This window comes from Pollicipes pollicipes, unplaced genomic scaffold (assembly GCF_011947565.3).
Source record: "Pollicipes pollicipes isolate AB1234 unplaced genomic scaffold, Ppol_2.1 Scaffold_6686;HRSCAF=7923_pilon_pilon_pilon, whole genome shotgun sequence".
NCBI lineage: Eukaryota > Metazoa > Arthropoda > Thecostraca > Pollicipedomorpha > Pollicipedidae > Pollicipes > Pollicipes pollicipes.
In genome coordinates this window covers 4,737,224-4,758,551 of record NW_023596921.1, presented here as the reverse complement: position 1 = coordinate 4,758,551, position 21,328 = coordinate 4,737,224, and the positions used below count along the sequence as shown (strand labels likewise).

Genomic DNA, 21,328 nt, shown 5'->3' with positions numbered 1-21,328 from the left:
GATATTACCACATCTGAGGGTAATTTTCCCTGTCATCAGTGGCGGCGGGTGCAGGCATCGACTGCTGTTCTGGGTGCTCCAGACGGCCACACACGACTGCGCGGGCTTTTGGCCCGGATCGGGCGGCCGTAACCGCTGTGGCGGCGCGCCGCCGCGGCGGGGTCACGTGATAGGCGCCCGGCGGCCTTCATTACGGGGGAAGGGGGATCGATGGCCGGCACATGTGTGGTGCGCGGCCTGCAGGGTAACCGACGCGCCGTGTCGGTCACGCCACATCAAGGTGCGTGCTTATGCCACCGATCGGCGTGGCCGCCACACAACCGTCGCACCGCACTATGCTGCATGGTCATTTCAGCGCCGTTGCGTTGCATCGGCCTTCTAACATAGCGGCCACTCACCACGGTGGCAAAGCGGAATGAACAAGCCAGGCATACACGCTTGGCCACGGCATACACCGGTGGCGACACACTGACCTACGCCTTTACACCCGGGTGTTAGACACACCTGACACGCCATTACACCGGCGGCGACACACCTGGCCACGGCATACACCGGTGTAGACACACCTGACCACGGCATACACTGGCGGCGACAAACCTGACCCCGCTTTACACGGTGTAGACACCCCTTGCCACGGCATACACTGGCGACGACCACACCTGACCACAGCATACACCGGGTAGACCACCTGACCACGGAATATAACCCGGCGGCGACACACCTGACCACGCTTCACACCGGTGTAGACACACCTGGCCACGGCATACACTCGCTGTGTGACACGCCCCTGCCACGCCGTGCACTGACCACGGCACACAGCACGTACACCACACACAGGTCGCGCCGCATGACGTGCACGACGCTGGATACAGCACATGTTACCGCTTGTCACAATGGTCACTCACGCGTTCGGACACACTTCGCACGTTTGGCGTGCCATGACACCGGGTGCGCCCGTCACCTGCCAGGTGGCCCATGGCTGGCTCCGTGCGCCCGTCACGCACCCACCGGCCAAGCCACTACCTGGCCGCACACACATCCGCCATGGCGTTTGTACCCGCCACGTCATACACTGGCCGAACACGGGCCCGCAGTCAGTGGCCGTTGGCCGTGCACGGTCACCGTCATTGACGTTAATTCCGTTCATTCCCCGCACCGCGCACTGGTTTACGCCCATTACACCAGGTTGTCAGTCACGTGGCGGCGCGCGTTGGCCACGCCGCCATCTGGCGCCGGAGGGGGGCCCGCTCGTCGTTCGTCTTCATAGATTGAGCTTGCGTACATGGTGCACTGCACATACTCCCGCTGCCGACTTTAAGGCAGAGGAGACTGGTCTATGGATGCTGGCTGCAGGTGGTCGGTACAATTGTCGCGATCCAGGGCGTGCGTGCGGTTCGGGGGTTAAGAATGCATGAAGCCAGCTGTGTGGTTCTTCGTCTTCATCACAGCGAGGCGAGCCGAGCTCGCACAAAATGGCATTCTCAACACGGACGTAAAGCTCAATACACTGATAGTAAATTAACCTGACTTCAGCTTTCACGCTTGATATAGCAAAGGGAGACCTTCAGTTCTTACTTTTTCGACACTATGAGTTCAAATATTTTAAGCTGAGTTGAAGCCCCTACAATATTCCAGGAGGTATAGATTAAGTCACTGGATGCGCTGAACAACCACAAACTGGCCCCGGTGTGCATCAATATACTGCGACGCTGATAACGTCCGCTGGTCAGCAACCGCTCTGGTACGGATCCGAGCCACAGCTCCTATCCCAAGCCCCGTCCGAGCAACCGCCAGCCTTTTGGAGCAGCGTCCGAACTATTCCACATTGGTGTATTTAGTATAACGAGGAATGAACATCGAGGACATTAGAATGACGGAAGGAATAATTGTCCGGATTCTCTCCTAGTGTGGTGAGATAGCAACGTAATATGCACGATGTTTCAACCAGAGGACTTTTCAGCCGGTGTGTCAGGTGTTGTTTGTTGTGTTGTGTTGCGGTGTGTTGTGTGGTTATCGTTGTGAGTTCCTGAGAAAAACTGGTTGGTGCCTGGCTTTCCAGCATATAAGGCCCCAAATCCTCTGCTTGGAATTGTTGGGATTTTCAACCGAGCACTTCTGACCCCGGGTTTCGACATTATCATCCATTGTATCCATTCCTTTTGACATCCAGTCGTTTCCAAGACTCACATTACCTGTAATACCTAACGTCGACGGGTAATTAAGCGGCGGAAACGTTGGTGTACATACTAACATAAAAGACGTCGCGATAGTCGGAACCAGTCATTTTATTCCACGGGGATCGACAAAGCGTTCGGTAACAATTAGGTGACGGTAGGGATGTGGTTCCTATTCAGTTGAGGAGATCCAGCCCCCCCCCCCCCTCCCCCCCCGTCGAAGTCTGAAAGGCAAGTAGGCCCAATCCCGGCTGAAACGTCTTGCTGTGCTTTGGGGCAAGTGACGCCATTTTCCCTGTTTAGCCCCCCCCACCCCCCCCCACAACACCCACTCTTCCAGCGTGCTTTTATTTGTGAAACTGCACCCATAACGGGTGATCGAATTGATGCATTCTAAAATTCGATAATCTAAACGCCTGGCGAGGTATCCGGTTTATGACGTCACCATCCCAGTCCGATGCGGTGACTTTCATCGCGCCAGCGCAAGTAGTAATTTGTAGTTTGATGCAATTTCTCGGTTGAAGTGACTGTTCGCCAATCAGCGAGGGGCCTTCTACGCACAAACACACTAGTTCATCAGTAGAGGTCAACTGGGGTCGGATCTGTGCCTTAATAACATCAGTTGTGACACTCGCTCGTGATAAAACAAATCAGCATACTGACATAGTATAAACCGATGCGTTCAGTAGGCTACGCGAGCCGAAAAGAACAGAAAAGGAAAAGCTAGTTAAGTGACATGACCTTAAACCTTGACCTTCCCCAACGCTTGGTACTGCTCTGAAGTGTCAAAGTGCGCCCTTTTGTGTGTGCTGACCGCAGAGTAGTATGGTCATTCCTGCATGTGTTAGACGGACGCAAATTGCGTGGGAGATTTTGATTATCTGTAAGGTGGTTTGGAACACCAGTGACGTCCCTCTGTCAGGTGAAGGGATTAGACTTGAAGGGTCCTGGGTGATGTTGACAGGGCCATAAGTTGGTATTCGAATACACTGTCCTGATCAGACGATTATATTTGGCATGCAAGGGCCTCTCAACTTCACTCATAGTTTTTCGCTTGAACTTTTTCTTAACTTTGCAGTAACTTTGCAGGCGGTTGCAGTCAACGACAGCCTTTAGGCGGCACAAGTTCAATGGCATTTGGTGAATGCAGTTCACGCACAGAAGTTACACCAAACAACATTTGAATGCATTGCCGAACCCACTACCAACAATGTGTCGGCAATATTGAGTCTCAAACTGGCGAGGGCCGTAATGTCGGTTATCCCCTGCGTCACGCTCCATTGCACGAACGCCAGCAGGCGTACGAACGACGGCAACGTCCAGTTCGGTGCTGAGCACGATATGAAGTCATGATTAGGTTTGAATGACCGTCCTCAGAGATCACCTGACCGTCCCGGCAATTTGGTCGCGCCCAGACACCACGGCTTCCGCCTCCTGCTCCCGTGTTCAGGCAATACACACCAGCTAGATCTCGACAGAAAGCAATAGTCAATAACTGATTTTGGTTTCATGGCTCTAAGAATAGGGGGTTCTTGTTCTGGCAATAACTGACCTTCAGTTTAGTAGGAAATACTATTCAAACAAAGTTATGAGGCAAGCAATGGTTGCTGTACAAAACTCCACAATCGTATCGGTGATCGCGGCCATCGCGGCCACCGGGCAATGTCGTCATAATTGACGAGTCGCCATCTTTTATCATGGAAGACAGACCTTCTAACGTATTGGTGACAGTTGTTGGCATCGGTTTCCGAAACTGTGGAAGACTTCAGAAGCATAACTTTTGGCACTGAGTTTGTTATAACTGGCCGCCTTCGCAGCTTTTATCGTTTTACTAGTCCCACGCCGTACAAGCTGGCCTTCTGGTACATTTTAGGTACCAAATGGCTAGAGCTGTGCAAAATCCCCTAAGACCCCAATGTCTGAGATCGAATGAATACTTTCAAGCTCAGTACGTAGGCGCTTGTCTGAAAATAAATTTAATCGTTGCGTAATAATGGCTACCAGAGCCATTCTATGGAGGCAAGCACGTTCACCAGCGCAACGTTCAGACCCGACATTAGAAAGGGTGCCCCCTTTTTCAACCCAAGTATTCGATTTTTTAGCCTCGTTCAGTATCTGCCGCTTCTGGTGGGCGCCTCATCGTGCCCTGGCCTGCGGAGGACCTGGGTGGCACGCCGACCCGTCGCTCGAGACTCGGCCTGCGCGGTAAGCCGACCCGTCGCTCGGGGGTCGACCTGCGCGGCAAGCCGACCCGTCGCTCGAGACTCGACCTGCGCGGTGAGCCGACCCGTCGCTCGAGACTCGACCTGCGCGGTAAGCCGACCCGTCGCTCGAGACTCGACCTGCGCGGTGAGCGTCGGCGGCCGTTTTGGCGTGTGAACGGCGCAAACAGCCTTGACAGGCGACCACCGATTCCAATGCATCACGCGGTGCCGCATAATTAAAGCGAGCGGTGCCGACCGACGGGCGGTGGGGCGCCGCCGTCGGTCCGTCTGACATTGATCGTTCCGGTGCCGGTGACGGCCGTCGACCGGCGACGGCCCGGCTCCGCCGCTCGACCTACGGCAGCCTCCGACCGCCGCTGCCAGCTTGTCACCCACTGCCAGTTGCACGCCCGTTAACTCGGGTTGAAGACGACCGTAACAAAGCGTCCCATGTTTATTCAATCTGCGCTTAGTCGTGTCAAATCGTGATGGGTTGAATTGTTTTCTAAGTTGACTTGATTCCTCGGACTTTCTCCGGTTCCAGTTTCCCCTTGTTGACTTTTTGTTCTTTGAATTGTTTTGCAATATTTTAAAACGTAAACTTTATCCCTTCCGGCTATTTTGTTCGGCTTTTTATTTCGACCATATTCCATTCGGAATTTTTCCGTTGAACTTTTTGTTCGGGAACACGCCAGCATTTCTGGAGGGCCCTGCGTGTGAACGCATTCTCGCAAATCGTGCCCGGATCATGCTTAATTCCGGAGGGGGGGAAACTTCGATGCAAACCATGGGACATATCAAGGGTGCTATGAAGACTCGTTTGCAAGCACTGTTGTTGACATGTCGGCTCTTTTTTCAACTGTCGCTTCTTCAGTTCCACTGTCACTCTGCTGCTACTCACTAATCTACTGTTTGGCGAAATCTTTTTCACGGGTCAGTTATAATGACTGATTTTAGTAAGCATTTTTCTAGGCAAAAGAAAAGTCGTATTGCCATAGGAATAGTTGTAAATACGCAAAGGTTCTAGTGCATTGTGGATGGATCTATTCTTCGGTGGACACGCTGGAGCGCACGGTCGGACGTTTGTCACAACCTTGTTATGATCGCCGTCAGTCTTATTATATATGTAAATGACTATCATTTGCATAGTATTTAATTGCCAATTATCTTTCTGCCGTGTAATTGCCCTACATTATCTTGGTAGATACGTTGCTGATGTAGGCCATAGCGTCACGCCAATTTTTTGCACCGGTTCTGGCATTCAAGCCCGTGTTTTGTGTGCAAAACATTTTGGCATTGACCTCCGATACAGCTCAGCCCTCACCTCATTACCTTGGCGAAGATAATGCTACTGAGCACGCATCATGCTCAGGTGTTCAGGACACCACCACAGCTGGACCATTCGGGTGGGTGGTGGCTGCTGAGCCGGGGCGGGGCACGACAAAGGTCGGCGCGCTTCCGCTGGGGCAAGCGAGGCTATAAACCGGGCCGTAGAATCCTCCCACTGGGACGGCACCCAGTAATGAGAGGAATGCCGCTGGTGTGATGCAGTGGTGCGACGAACAATTGCGGGGGTCATGGTCCTCCGATGTGAACGAGTTTGTTCGCTTACTTGGCAATGTTTTCAATGTTGCCAATGTCCCTAGCGGCGCCACGCCTTTTCGGAGGCTGAAACCAGGGTCAATTCCTTCCAGCTGGAATCTAGCCCCAGATCTGTTGGTGCTGGCAATAACATGCTTCTCGCTCGTACATTTTTATCCCTTCGTTTTTCCTTTTGGTCGCGTACGTGCAACTACAGTCAGGCGGGAGACATTTGTCTATGGGATCGGATAAAGGGTGACGGAAAAGGCTCCTCCTGGGGTGCAGTACCGCGGGATGCAGTGGACGGAGACAGGTTCTCGTTATAGGGAAACGTAGTGTGCGACGCTCCCGAAATTCTCCAAAATATTCCTAGTTTTCCGGCGGTGAGTTTGTCTTTCCACGTTTTCCTGCGGTGAGTTTGTCTCTCGATGTTTTCCGGCGGTGAGTTTTCTTTCCATTTTCGATATGTCCTACAATTGCGTGCTTGTACTATACCATGCAATCCTCTGCATTGCATTTCCCTTGAGATGGGATGAGAGAAGGCTGAACCCTTGGCCCAAAGCGCCTTCCTCCCCCCTCCCCCCCCCCCTTGCCCCGAACCCTGGCCGGTGAGCACTTCCCCAGGACACGAAACACTGGGGCTCGATATCCAAGCGCACGGCGTGGTTACGAAGACTGCAGGAGCGTCATGGCTACGAGCTGCATTCACGGCAATGGAAGATGGCTGGCACAGGGCCAAGCACACACACATACCTATTGCAGCACGCAAATGCATTCCGTAAACAGATCAATTGAAACCCAGGAAACAGGTGGGTTGTCTCACCATGCAAAGCTCCTTGAGGCGACTCTGTGATTAAATGACGTTAAATATTAATCATAGGCAGGTCTCACGCTCTGAACCATGTATGGCTTGCCGCGCCTAATACATAATTGAGTTATCAACTGAACCCGTCTAAAATACGGATTGAAAAGCTCAAACAGAAGCCAGTTCGCACGCGGGGTGCTTCCCACCCAAGCCGTGCTTATGAAAATTTTGCCAATGTGTCGACCGTGTCTCACTCTGTTTTTATTTATACCGAAAGACTAGCACCGATAATGTGCTCCAGGGTGAGTACTTGTCATGTTCAGTGATATGTGGTCGTCAGCTTGTTTATTCCTTCTCGGTATTCTGAACCGTTTATCGTCCAATTTTAATATATGTTAGATGTGTCGTTTCTCTCTTCACTGCATCACCAAAACAGCTCTCTTTCCTGTTTTCTGCCGCGTGTCCTGACATCTCCTCTGCCGCTCTGCCCCGTCGCCTGTCCATCTCCGGCGTACCGGAGCCTGATGAGTGACGTCACCCACCGGTCGGGCCCGGCGTCGGGCCGGCGCTCGGCTGGGCTCGCGCTGGGCTGCGGTCCGGCCGCGTGATGCGTGCTCGCGGAGCTGATCGACCATCTCCGGCGGGGAGGTGCTGAAGCGAGCTTCCGCCGCCAGACATCCGTGTCACGGATGATCTCGCTCGTGGTTGATGATGGTGGTGATGATGGCGGTGAGGCTTTGGACTGCGTGTAGACTGAGCCTCAGCCTCAGAAGCATAGTCGATGCAAATGTTGTGACGGCTAATGAACGTGCTATTATCTTATTCAAGCACAATGTTCACACCCATGTTGTTCAAGACTGTGTTCACTATTTTACTCATCAGCTGAACGCAATGGTGCACTTGACCGCAAAATCTAGCAATGGTCTAGCAATGATGCCAATAACAGTTTGGCAGTATACCGTGCAAGCATGTGAATGATACCCCACCGTGAACGTGACAATAGGCCAGTGTTAGATCAGGTAGCTCGCAGGCTGGTGAGGCAGGAGTTTTGCTTAAAAAATCTATAACCATACCAGATTTTTATGAATGTAATCCATTACTGTCTTCAAGTGATTGTGATTAAACAATAAGAACTGCATATCCCTATTTCGTTTTATTTCAGACACAATCTATTGCAAATCGGCGTGCAAAACGACGTCTGCTGGAACAGCAGCCAGCTGACAGCCCTGAGGCCGTATAGCGCACTATTTCTACCGTATAGCGCACTATTTCTACCGTATAGCGCACTATTTCTACCAAAGGATTCAAGCGATAAATGCGCCATCTTCTGAGAGCTGCGTAGCCCCTTTTACACGACAGATTGAAAAGTGACGTCGTATGTTAGCCTGTCTTGTTGGCTTTCACCGATCTGTTTGCGATGTTCTCGCTAACCGAGATGAATTCCATTGGTGTGTCAGGTCAATATTTCTCTGCACGGGGTGCCATCAATTGTCTGGACTCCAGGAGAGCACGCCGAGCCCTCTTGATCGCGCAGTCGGCAGTGCGTCGCGTCTGACTGAGGGCAAGTGTGCACTCTCAGTCACGTGAACATTCTCTTCGAGCTGCTAATACGATATATTCCACCAGCGAATTGCGGTGGTGCAGGCGATTGTTGGCTCAGTGTTGAGTACTCAACTCCTTGAGGGTATTCAACCATTCTGCAATTAACCCTTCCCTACACAAATTTTGGAGATAACGCCCACCTTCAACCGAAACACACCAATCCGTGGATTTCTGCGCCAATTTATCACCAGTCACAGGTCGCTTAAGGTGTACGCGAGAATTCGGGTACCTGCAGTTTTAAAAATAGGTCTTAGAATCCAACAGAAACATGCCCATCGAAATAGTTCTAACAGCCTTATCTTGCCCTGAAACAGTCTAAACTTGTCGCCAATCCACCTTTCTCTGCACTGGTATCCGTACGGGAAAAGGTGTGACTAAGCGTGTTCTCCAGTACTTCGCCCGTCAAACCACGTTGAAAATGATGGGCAAGCAAAGAGAAATGTGCATCTTCCTTGTCAATGCGAACTGAACCCAACTGATACACGCAGCCTCTCCTGCAAAAGTCCAGATAAAGTATTGAGCTCGGTTATATGGTGAAGGTGTTAGCTCAGTAAGTCTAGCTCGCCTATAGTAGGTCTATTGACCAGCCAAGTCCAATTTCTATTAAGTAGCATTAAGAAACGCTTTGTTTGAAGTTTATTTAGAGTTTTTCGGAAAAGCTTTCTAGTGTAACCAAAAGCCATGCCATGATTATCCACAACATGAAAGTAATTTTTTTGTAACTAGAGTGCATTTTAAAAACGAAAATTTTGCATATGGCGTTTTTCATGCTGTTGGAAAATAGGCCGAGTTGTTGGCACCTTTTAAAGCTGATGCCATGTATTCCAGCCTAGTGTGGTCGATGTACTATGAATGATAAATTACATATTCTAATCGACTTAATAGTGAGGTTGGCCAGTATAACTGACTCAAAACCGAATCAGACCCAAGTGTTGTGGGTGAGGAATTGATTCCGCACTGACTCAGAGCGATTTTTGACGACTCCGCAGCAGAGCACAAGCCCTGTGTGATAAGCCTCGGCATCTCAAGCCGGCGTCGGTATCTGCAGCGACCGGACAATAGAACACAAGCACTGCGTGATAAGCCTCGGCATCTCCAGCCGGCTTCGGTATCTGCAGCGACCGGACAATAGAACACAAGCACTGTGTCATAAGCCTCGGCATCTCCAGCCGGCGTCGGTATCTGCAGCGACTGGAGCAGCGAGCGCTGTCGCTCTTGCCAGAGTGCCAACGATGCGTCACGGCTTCAGACCTCACTGACCTGAAACCGGCCCTGGATCACCTCCAGCTGCTGCTTCGTGACCTTCTGGTACCGCTTGGTCAGGTCGTTGGGCTGCTTGGCGTTGAATGGGTATGATATGCAGCGGAGAACGAAGACGTACAGCTGGAGTCGCTTCTTCCGCTCCTCCTCCTCTCGCTCTTGTTTGTCCTGAAACGGAGCAGACGTTCCTGACGAACGCCACGGAACAACCCTAACTATTTCACCCGTTGAAAAGTCTTCCCAATCGAGACTGACAAGCGACTGAAAGGCGATCACGTTGTGTAAAGAGGCACTTTCAGACCAGACGCCAATAACGCAGTGACTGACATCAGGACCACGGCGTGATAGCCGTCGTTATTTGTTCTCGCCCCTCAGCATCTAAAAGCCCAGCCTTTCTGATCTCAGACATGGAATTTCATCCTGTGGACGCGCCCATATGGCAAGTGGAGCCCCAGGCTGTTGCCAGCTGGCACCAAAAGCCGCGTCTTTAGAGACATGCCGGGTAGTAGCCCTCTTCAACGTTGGCTGGTACGTTCGACTGCATGACGCCAACAGCCAGTAGTCCTCCCAGTGGCGGCGTTATGTCGCAATAGGGCTCGGACGCCACCCTCGGCCGCATGACGCCAACAGCCAGTAGTCCTCCCAGTGGCGGCGATATGTCGCAATAAGGCTGCTCATCTCGCCGTCCGCTAGCAGTAGAGCGATACATAAAGCTGAAATTTGAGCGAGAAGCAGAATCGCGTTGGGACCTGGAATGCAGCAAGGAATTCCTCGAAAAAGCGGCGTAGGTGGCCTGCGGACCACTGTGGTCAGCACAGCGTAGGTAACCATGGTCAGCACAGCGTAGGTAACCAGCATAACACTCCAGCATAGCATAGCATAGGTGACAGCCAGCATTTTAAGTGTGCTTACCCATGGATCCCGAAGCACTTCTGCTGGACACCGACGGCAATAGGAAACAACAAAAATGTTGTCCTATCCAAGATGCATGTATGTCATCCCCGCCGTTTTGTCCAAAATGCTTGATGGCGAGAATCTAAGCATATTAGTCGATAGTTCACGATTTTTTGTTTTGATCTTGACGCCCAGGAACAGATAATGCTAATTTGCTGATAACGAATGTAAGGTTGGGTAGATAGTCGCTTTGCCGCTCATGAAAATGCATGAGGTAGTACCTCTAGCTTGACCTTACGTTTGCTCGGTGAATTTTGCTCTGACGTATCCGGGAAGTGGGTCAGGTCCATAAGATCATAAGATCACAACATCTACCCAGACGATTTGCCCGTTCAAGGGCTCAAAATAAAGATGGGGTGCCGTCTTTCTTTTTGCATGGCAAGTCACGAAATATGTTACCAACAAAACTTTTAGCAAGGAAAACAAAGGAGACATTTTAAAAACATGATTCATCTTTTGCATAAAAACCCTGAGACAGAATAGCGTGTGGCACCCACATCGAGCATTGCGTGACGCACATAAATAAGCCTTACGCTTATGCTTATGAGTGATGCAGTAAGATGCATTCAGAGTGGGGGGGGGGGGGGGGGGGGGTAAATATCACCTCTGGTTGGGACTTACCAATTTAATGTACGTACTTCGCCAGAAGCTGAGAAAATACTAAACCCAGCAAGGTAAGGCTTTTTAGTCGAAAATTCAAAATTTGAAACGTAACGTATATGTGATAGTCAAGTAAACCGTCATGTTAAAAACTAAGCACTAAGTACATGGAACTAACTAATTCATCCAAGCACTAAGAACGTTGTAAATATGCATTATTTGGTCATCTGCCAAGCTACGTCAGCTGCACCTGCCAGCAGATCACTGCTCCAAATTGTCATCGCCGGCGTGCTTTTCTGCGTATCGTAAGCAACGAACCCTTTTGTTTCAAATTTTCCTTGAAAAATTGTCAATGTTCTGGAAAAATCACTTTTCAGACGAATGATAAACTTACGCACGTCCCCAAACACCTGCCCGACTTCTGGATGGGCCTTCGGGTCGCAAGGGAACGCTGAGGATCCCTGAGGACTCCAGTCAAATGAAGGCCCCTGTGCGCAGAAGAGGTGCTTGGGCCCTGGGGACCCCTGGACAGGTATTAAGCAGTAATAAATGTGAAAGCAGACCGTTTAGACTTCTTTGGTCTTTGTCAAGAAGCCCAGCTTTGGTGTTCATGGTGTACAGCTGAACTCCAGGTGGTCTTCTATGTGACGAGTACTTCTGACCTGACTGCGGCCCATTACATGACCCATCATCCTGATCTCCGGTGGTAATTTTTTTTTTACATGAGTAGCAGCTTCCAGTTCATGGTCCTATTGCAAGTGACCAGAAGCCCTGAACTTACAGCAGCGCTCCAAATGAGCCAGCTCACTAACCTTACATGCTCACCAGTCCTGGACTTACGATCCCGTTCTCAATGCAGCTTTCCTGACTTCTATGTGGCGCTCTACGCGACCCGGCTCGATGACCTTACGATAGTGCACCAAATAACCAACAGACCTGACCTCGCAGCGCTGGTCACGGACCACCAACGTCTGACATCGTCAAACATACGACGTGCTCCAAATGGCCCGCTCTGCTGACCTGCAGGTCGTGCTCAGTGACGGTCTTCTCGCTGGCGAGTGACGGCGATGGCGAGGTGGGCCTTCCGGCGATGCTGTTATGTCGGCTGACGCTGCCATATGTGCTGCCATATGTACTGCCGCCGACACTGAGCGTGTCCGCCGATACAGCACTGGCGGGGGAGATGGACCTGGAACAACAAGAGACGGCCTCTGTGAGACATGCAGACCCTGGAGCTACCCGGAATATCAAAGGCGATTAACACTGTGAGCAGCGGTTGGCTAGGATTCGGACACTTCTTCGAAAACAAAGACGCGTTGCGTGACTAAGAGCAGGGAGTGAGCCGGATGAGTGCAGTGGAGTCATTTCACACTGTCGTGTGCCGTCTCCCAGGATACCTGCATGTGTAACGGGCATCCAGCTTGCTTAAACACGCGATGGTCTTTTCTAATCATGCCAAAACGCCAGGCAAAAAATTTGAGCGCAGGCACGAAATAATACAACCAGCTGAGCGTGCTCATGCTTAAGATCGTCCTGATTTTCCTGGGATTTCATACCGCATGTTAAACGGTACGGGCACTGCATATCTTAAGGATCGCCTGTTTTACGTTTAAATTCCTTGCTGGCAGTGACGACAAACAACCAAAAAAGTGGAATGGGCTGGCAATTGCTGTTATGTCCATTCCGAGTCGCTGGCCATTTCCTCGCCGCGTGCCAGCCGGCGGACCAATTTGAGACACGCGTGGGCGCCATGTTTGTGCGACGACAGCAGAGAGCCGTGCCAGAAAACAGCTTCCGGCGCTAACGACACTCGACTTCCTGCCGCCCGGTCGGCCCTGCGCGGCGCGGCGCGGCGACAGAGGCCGACAGCTGAATCGACGGAGCAGCTCTGCAGGGGACAGGCGAAATTTTAGGTTCATCGTTTCATAAACCAGCAGAGTCGACTATTAGCTTTCTGGGTGATTTAGGGACGTGTCCCCGTCCCCACAGCGTCACCAACACCTGGCCTGTGGCACAAGCGAGTTGTCGGGCGCGGCCCCGACCTGCGGCACGGCACAACCGGCCCATTGAGAGCCGGTCATAACAGCCTGATCGCGTTGAGGTGCCTCAGTGCTTTGCTTAACAATCTTTGCGCGGATGAACTATGGTAGTTGTCTTAGTAGATCATTGGTCTCGCGCGGCATCCTACAGCTCTCATCGAGCTGCCTTGAGAAGGTATTTCACGTATGGATGTCATCGCCAGCGGTGAGGCGGGCCTGAGCGTACGCAAGATACCAGCACCTTTGTGTATAGTCTGCATTAAAAGGGTCAGTCGGAAGAACCGCTCGTCACCGCGTGAAGCGTTTTCTGTGCAGACACACATCCGTGCGACGGCACAGTGCAGGAGGCAGGCGTAGCTCTGTCATGCGGCACAGTATAGGCCGCAGGACCTTTCTAAGCTGTGATACGGGCGAAGTCAGGCGCTGCCTTCGTCAAAGTACAGCCCTCGCCATCGATAAAACGGTCCACAGCCGTTTCGTTTGTTAAGTGCCAAAGAGGCAAACATCTGCTGTCGCATGCAAGCTCGATAACGTTGTCCAAGAAGCAACTGGACATGTAACTCCTCGTTATGTTCTCGGCAGCTCCCAGCCTCGCCACAGCTGCCAGCTCATTCCGGCGTATCGTGTGCCCAGTCCGCCCCGACGCTCATCCAAAACCCAGGAGCTGGCTGCTTTAATTAAGTGAGCCGTTTATTAATGGCACCTATTTGGTGATCAGCGAAGCCGTTCCGAAGCTACCTGTCTTAGTTGTCCGGCCCCCGTCGACACGCGGCCCGGCTGCCGTTCATATGAGGTCCGTTTAGTTGTCAGCGTCGCCTGCTAGCGCTGCCGTCTGGAGGGTGCTAGGCAGCGATTAATTGCATGAATCGATTAGGGGCCCAGCAGGGCCGCAGCCACAGGGTCGAACCACGGCTCGTGGGCGCGCGACCAAGAGGAGCTGCTGGGGTCGGCCTCCACACCCCGCCAGAGACGACCACTGGCGCAGTCACCCCACCTCACTGGTCACCTGAACAGTGATGTTCTAGACTTAAAGCACAGCCCGGAAGTGCACCCTGAGGCGAGGCCTGTTCTGCCTCTTTTTCTCGCACTGGCAGTGCCCAGGAGGCGGGGCGGTGGTCGGGGGTGGGCATCACAGCTGCCGGTCGGGGATTGCTGCCGCCGCGGCGGCATCGGCACGCCTTTGACGCCTCATTAGTCGTCGGACAGGGCGCCGGCGATCGTCGACACTTGGCCAGACGGGTCGTGCCCTCCCCACCGCTCCCCGCAGCGCGACGGATGGCCGCCAGCGAACAAGCTGCTTATTCATGAGTGCCGCCGCCGACGGGGGGGGGGGGGGGGGCAGCGGCGGGGGAGGGGCAGACGATCAATGGCGACGGCTCGATACGGCCGCTGTTTCGTCGTGACGAGACGGCGTAATTGTGGGGCGGGACAATCACGAGGAGAACGCGCCGCGACCGGCCGAGTCCCTGAAGTGACCCCCCCCCCCCCTGAAGATGTCGTTAGGAGCACCGGACACGCCGGGAGCTGATGTTCGGAATGGCCACCATTTCACGCGCCAGAACCGAACATTTCATTCAATAAGGAAAATGGGCCAGCAAAAACAACGGGAAAACAGAGGGAGAAGCACTGACACAGCTGCTCAATTTTTCCCGCGTGTAAGTCCTCAGTTGTTGCTCTGCCTTTCTGAAGGAATATGGTGACTGTAGTCGTTGATCCAAGGTCAGTTCAGAGGTAGTTGCTGCCTTGCACCCCACCAGGAATGCATCAGGCAGAGGGCTTTACGCCCAACCGAGCCTGTCCTGAAGTATCGGGATTAGTAGGCATGCTCTTAGGTCCAGACGTCCGAATCCAGAACGGAGACAGAGTCTCGACGTCTCAAACCTAGATCCGAATTCCCGGTCGTCCGGGTTTGTTCACGTGACATACTACGCCTGAATTCGATTCGAAGTATCTCCACGACTCACGAGATCAAGTTTGAGTAGTTCTAATTATTGGCGATCGTGTCCTAACTTGAGACCCTGTCCGAGGTCCGCGACCTTGTGCCCGAGGTCTGCTTTGATTGGTTGACTGACTGATTGATTCCACAGATTGCTACATGATTGCATCAAACAACGCAGTTTCGTATCGGGTTGCCAGGGTCTCACATAATCAAGTCTCACATCTGAACATGGTGCAGACACGCATCCAAACCAAGCATAACTCAGAGGTTAGAGGGCCAAGAGCTTCGTGACTAAGAGCTGTTTTGGGATCAGGCTTCAGTGGATTCGGAATGTAACAGAGAGAAAGAGAGAGACGTCTTTTAAACTTTGCATTGAACTAGAGTGCATTATATGATGCGTAATTTGTATAGAGATGCTATTTAATTTTTGACTATTTCATGGCCTACACCTTTAATAGCCTGGTAGTTTGATTATTTCAGGAACAATGGCTTTACCTTTACTTCATGCTTTCACCTTTATGCAGCCTATTTTTTCTTATCTGACTTGAGGCTGCCCTAGCAGATTTTATTTTCAGTTACTTTGGTCGAAATTCTGAACGTCCACTGTGGGCACGGGGCACAACGCCCATGCAGGCCGCCGCCGTATTGGGACGTTTGCACGCGCTGACGGCGCCCTGCTGGTCGGGTCCGGTCCCAGGCTCGATACGACTATGCGCCCAGGAGCAGGCGGCTGTGGTCAATAAATACTCCGCATGATGGTGGATAAGGGAGTTTTAAAGCAGCCCGGTTGAGATCCGGGTGTGCAGCAGCGTTGATTAAGAGTGCCCCCGAGGGGGCCCGTGGGTCTGTCCGTTAGGAACTGGTAATATCTTGACATGTTTTTTTTAGTCTGCTGGCTCAAATGGTCGCATGCTCCCGGTTAAGATAATACCTCCCCACCTAGCAATTTTTTAGCCCGGGAATTCAGCTTTTTAACATTTGTGGTGATGAGCCTGAAAGCACACGACTGGTGTTAAAATGTGGATGTTTTTCATTAGCATTGAAATGGGTCTGATTCATCTCTGGTAGGTATGTCTGCATTCACAGAATAGAAAATGCCATTCCCATCGGTGGGAAATTGTCAGGCTGGAACCTGTCCGCAAAATAACGTCGTTCGACAAGCATTTTCAAACCGTTTGTAATTTCAGCATGATGTCACAGAGCAATCACACGCGCGTCTAAAACCGCGAAGGCCCGTCTGATCACCGTTGGGTAAAAGTTTAAGATAATGCATTTCTAAACAAGCTACACAAATAAAACGATGGGAGACAATGACGGGCCAAAAGTCGTAAAGGGACTAAAGCCAAGTGGAAATTTATGTAAATGTGGAGAGTAAGGGTAGGCAGCTCAGGGACACAAACATCGTTAAAATATTCACCTTACGCTCCCTATGAAGATCCTTGCAGGCTCAATGTATGGGGCAACTCTGGCACTTGTCATGACGACTTTAGCTCAAGAGTCACCGAATCATTTCATCGCCGGCTACCGGGAGACAAATATGAAGGCTACGGCTCACATCGTCACTGACAGATAACACGATATGTGATCAAAGTTGCCGGTTCATTAATTGAACTCGAGAGCGCGCGGCCAGCTGCACGTACTGGCCATGCGCCGTCAAGGCTAGTGCGGAACGGCTACATGTACACGCGCTCTCGTGTCTGACTCGCATTGTTTGAGTTGTGCACCGCCACGGTCCGAGCTGCCAAATGTCCGCTCACGTTTCAAAATATGGTATCCGCGGACATGCATTGCAAACGACATGCAGGATAATTAGAGAATCCAACTGCTACCCTCGACAGCGTGTGGCCACATGTAAATAGATATGGATGTGAGCCCCAGTGCAGTTGCTTGCTCTTGTTTCGGCAGAATCATTTTCGGCCCGTTTAGCTACGGCCCTCATCTATCAAATCCCCAACGACACGCCTAAATATCCGCCGTAAGGAGGCACAAACCCAAGCTTCAGTACCAATCCCCAACGGCACGCCTGAATATCCGCCGCAAGGAGGCACAAACCCAAGCTTCAGTACCAATCCCCAACGACACGCCTAAATATCCGCCGCAAGGAGGCACAAACCCAAGCTTCAGTACCAATCCCCAACGACACGCCTGAATATCCGCCGCAAGGAGGCACAAACCCAAGCTTCAGTACCAATCCCCAACGACACGCCTAAATATCCGCCGCAAGGAGGCACAAACCCAAGCTTCAGTACCAATCTGTAATTGCCGATATGCTGGCAAATGAGCGTTTTTCATTCATTTGTTCAGTTTTGGTAATTTGTTTGGTTTCATTCATTTGCTAAATCATTTCCATTATTTTTCTCTGTCATTTTGCATGTTTATAAATACAGCGTGATCCGCATTTTTCACTGAACTTTAGTTACAAAATCCGAGGCTTTATTGTAGTGATGCGCAAAGGGGTTTCAGAAATAAACTGTCCTCATGTTCATTTTTATGTAAAACCTGATTTCAACTTGTAACTTAAGCTGCATGAGGCTATATGAGTCCCTCTTCGATACGTCCTTTGCGAAGAAGGGCACTAGAAGCTCCGCTGCAGCAGAGGATCAATAGTGGCAGCCAGAAAACCGTGCTCTTGGACTTCGCTGGTAGTGGTGCGTTGTCTCGTTGGAACAGCGCCCCAGTCAATGGTGTCTGGAAATAAATCAACGGCTCTCGCCATTGAGTGAGTTCCGTCGCGGCGGCAGCGAATGGCAGTAGCTCGTAGCTTGGCTTATTGTCAGGAGCTGCTCTACAGTTCTTGCTGTCGCTGACGGTGGTAAAGGTTGCCAATGAAAGTTCCAAGTGCAGTACATATACAGCGCAATGTCCGTAATCTCGTACAGGAAATCCGGGTCCATCTTACCTCGCTGTATGCCATCCAACATCTGAATACTGTCCAGAACATACTTGTTTAGCAATAGCATAAGCATCAGAGGTATAGTTACTGGCATTGCAGTTGCAATCGACACACCGCTGAACAACATGCATATGAAGCGTACTTGAAGCTTTGTACTCTGGATTCATTGACGCCATGGTTCGTTAGCGCCCTCCGTCCGTGACTTTGCAATGGTGTGGTGGTCAGTTTAACCCATCTGGAGTGGCATTTTGAGTAATGGTTCTATCGGTAAAACGAATGGCCGCTTTGAAACCTCCGAAGTGATATTGTTTCGTTCGTTTTGGTATGTTAGGAATTGCACGGTCAAGTTGGTAGATCACAGTTATCTCTCACCATCAGCAGCCATCAGCAAAACTGAGCTGTTCCCTATCCGCATGTTTGCACGATGCAATTTTAGAACGGAATTGCGCATTATTCCCCACGATGGAACGGACAGGCAAGTTCTTTATGCTTGCAAGGGTTTTATTTACTCCGACATGCATTTGTTGCAAATATGACAGCTTGCGCTTGTTTTGGAAGGCGGTGGCAAAGGAGGAAAATTTACACTGTGTGAATGGGAGTTCCCTGTACGAAGGAGGACGCATCTTTCCAGACCACGAATGATCCTGGAACGCAATGTTCACAGCTTCCAGAGCGGGGTGAAAACAAATTTAGGTGTGGCGGCGTATGGAACTTACATGTTGCTCCAAATGTGAATATGAAGAGGCCCAATACCTTTCATTTCAAGCACAATTTTTATACCTTCACCAACGCTGGTTTTGCAATACATATTCCAAGTTTTCAAACACTGAACTGCGCATTGATTGCGTGCATTGCAAACGCAGTCACACAAAATTCACTCACAAAGTACTGGACCTGTGTGAAAAATGGCGAATTTGGCCTGGCATGACGTCACGTGATTAGACTCGTCCGAGAAAGGCGCACTTTCGCAACAGTGAGTACTCTTACTTATCAAGGCATGGTTGTCATTAACAGCACAGATTTGTCCATATTTTGTTTACGTACTAATTGACGAACAAAAATTCCATGGTTGGGTGGTGATACATGATTGAAAATAGCTGTGAAGCACTGAACTAACTTTTCCGCGCACAGCGCAAGTGCAAACTAATAACATTTGCGCAAAACTTATCTTTGCCTGTCCAAATTGTCATTTGCCTCGCTTGGCCACCACGCGGGCTACTGTCACTACCAGGCAAATAGCCGTGGCTGACCCGTTTCACTGTGAGTTGTGCTTCGCTTTATCGGACGGGCCGTAGTGAGTCATTCTCCCTAACTCACACCGCAGAACGAAACGTCCTCCATGTTCGTCGCAATGTGACTCATATGTAACAGCGATGACGCGTGATCGACTACGTAGGTTAGAACCATGCTAGCACTAGTTCTAGAAATTCTGTGGCTGACATTGGGGGATGCAAAAGGGCAGATGGGAGTGGTGCTGCGAATTTTGAAAGTCATAGGGCGCTCAAATGAGAATGGGAGACACAAGCAGACCATGAAAATGGGCATGAAACGGCGAGGTAGCTAAGACTGGCTCTAGAGAAATATTCGCAACGTTGAATAATCATAGTGAAATCCTTTGACATTCCTCTGAACGTGATGATGAACTGACTAAACGAAACGACTTCAAAGCAAATGAAATGCTTGGGATATCTGGCGCTTGGCCGAGCCGGGAAGGGCAAGCAAAAAGCAGATTGATAGAACAAAAAAGTGTGAGGATCGTTTTGGCTCGCTTTCGTTTCCGTTTTCTTTTCCGTTTCTTGTTGAAAGAGGCACTTATGGTCCAACATTCACTCTCCGAATACTAGGCCTAGATCTAAAATCCACAGCGGTGCTATACAACGTGGAAACTGTGAACTAACAGGAGGTAATAAAGGACGCACGGCGTAAGCATCACATGCGTGCGCAACGCGCGCAGTCTATGTCAACTGAAGCCACCACTCGAATGGTCCAGCGACGCAGTCCTAATTGACTTAGTCACGCTCAGCCACGAGCTGCAGGCATGCATCGAAACCGCGGAGAGCTGCGCCACTGACATCGAGACTGAAGAGCCTCGCAATCATCAGCAGGGAGGATGTGGCATGGGCAGTATTTACTTCCGAGGACAGTGGCAGCTCGTACAGCATTCGTTAGTTCTTGCACGAGCGCCCATGCCACTGACTTGACATCAGTGTGGACTGACAGCTCACACGACGATAGTAATATCGGTGCACCGCAAATAACCTGCTATTTATGTAGGTCGACTTCAGCATTTGAGACGAATGAAGATCTGACTCGCATGACATTGCATTCGCCATTGACACCGTTGGTTATTTTTGGTAGTGATGCTTTGGTTACGAGAGATAAGTTTTCAGCAACCTCGAAACCGCACATGGTACGATGTTGACCTCGAATGAGCTTTGCCATGGCCCCAAGCGTTAATCAAAAATACTTTTCGTGAAACGACAAAAGGCCAGACTACGTACGTGATGACACCCGCTTACATGAATGAAAACGTGACAGTGAAGCGATCATGTAACAATCTCTGTGTTGCAGTGTTGTGTGTTTTACAGTGCCAAACAGCAATGGATTACCAATGCATGAATTTTAAAAGTTGGTCCGACGGAGTGGGTCAATGGCAAAAAAGAGTGGCAAAACACATTCCATGCCAGTTTTGGGCTGGCGTTGACTTGATACGCAACAGACCAGCAGATGTATCAGCATTTACTGCATCTCCCCTCGATGCGGCAGAACCAACCAGCTCGCTAAAACTTGACACCGAAATAACATGCAGATTTATGCCAGGTGTCACCGACTGAGAACATGCGAGCTTCACAAACGTACTGGTAGTAAAGCGCCGACCAAACCGATATTTCCGCTCCCTGGCTAATTCCGTGTGCTTGCTTTGATATCATGACGCGTATTTTCCCTGGCTGCCCGCTTTTTCTAAATCCGTTCAGTTCGAAAAGATAGTTGCGTTTAAGCCCGATGCTTTTGACATTATCATAACGTCAATAACTCATCACCCATGTAACGGATGAGAAGTGTCATCGCTGCTTGTGATCGTTGGGTGTGACCATGGGTACTCCTATCAAAAGTAATTCCTGTTGAAAACGGACAGTCCCGGACGGCTTGTCGTAGACCTGATATGTACGAGTTACTCGACAAGTTTGAAAACAGCAATTGAACAGTTCAAAACGAGCAAAAAAATTATGGGCTTGTCAACAGTCGATTGGATAAGCGTTTGTTCCAGTACACCCCA

The 21,328-nt window shown here is 50.7% G+C and overlaps 1 protein-coding gene across 1 annotated transcript in view; it reads right to left on the bottom strand.

Annotated features, from left to right (window-relative positions):
- LOC119107286 (calcium-dependent secretion activator) overlaps window positions 1-21,328 on the bottom strand; it is a gene marked incomplete at its 3' end in the record, with an annotated part of 90,711 nt that overhangs the window by 51,807 nt on the left and 17,576 nt on the right. Inside the window, 2 exon segments of the mRNA XM_037230706.1 lie at window positions 9,627-9,794; window positions 12,201-12,369. Of these exon segments, the coding sequence (XP_037086601.1) occupies window positions 9,627-9,794; window positions 12,201-12,369 (337 nt within the window).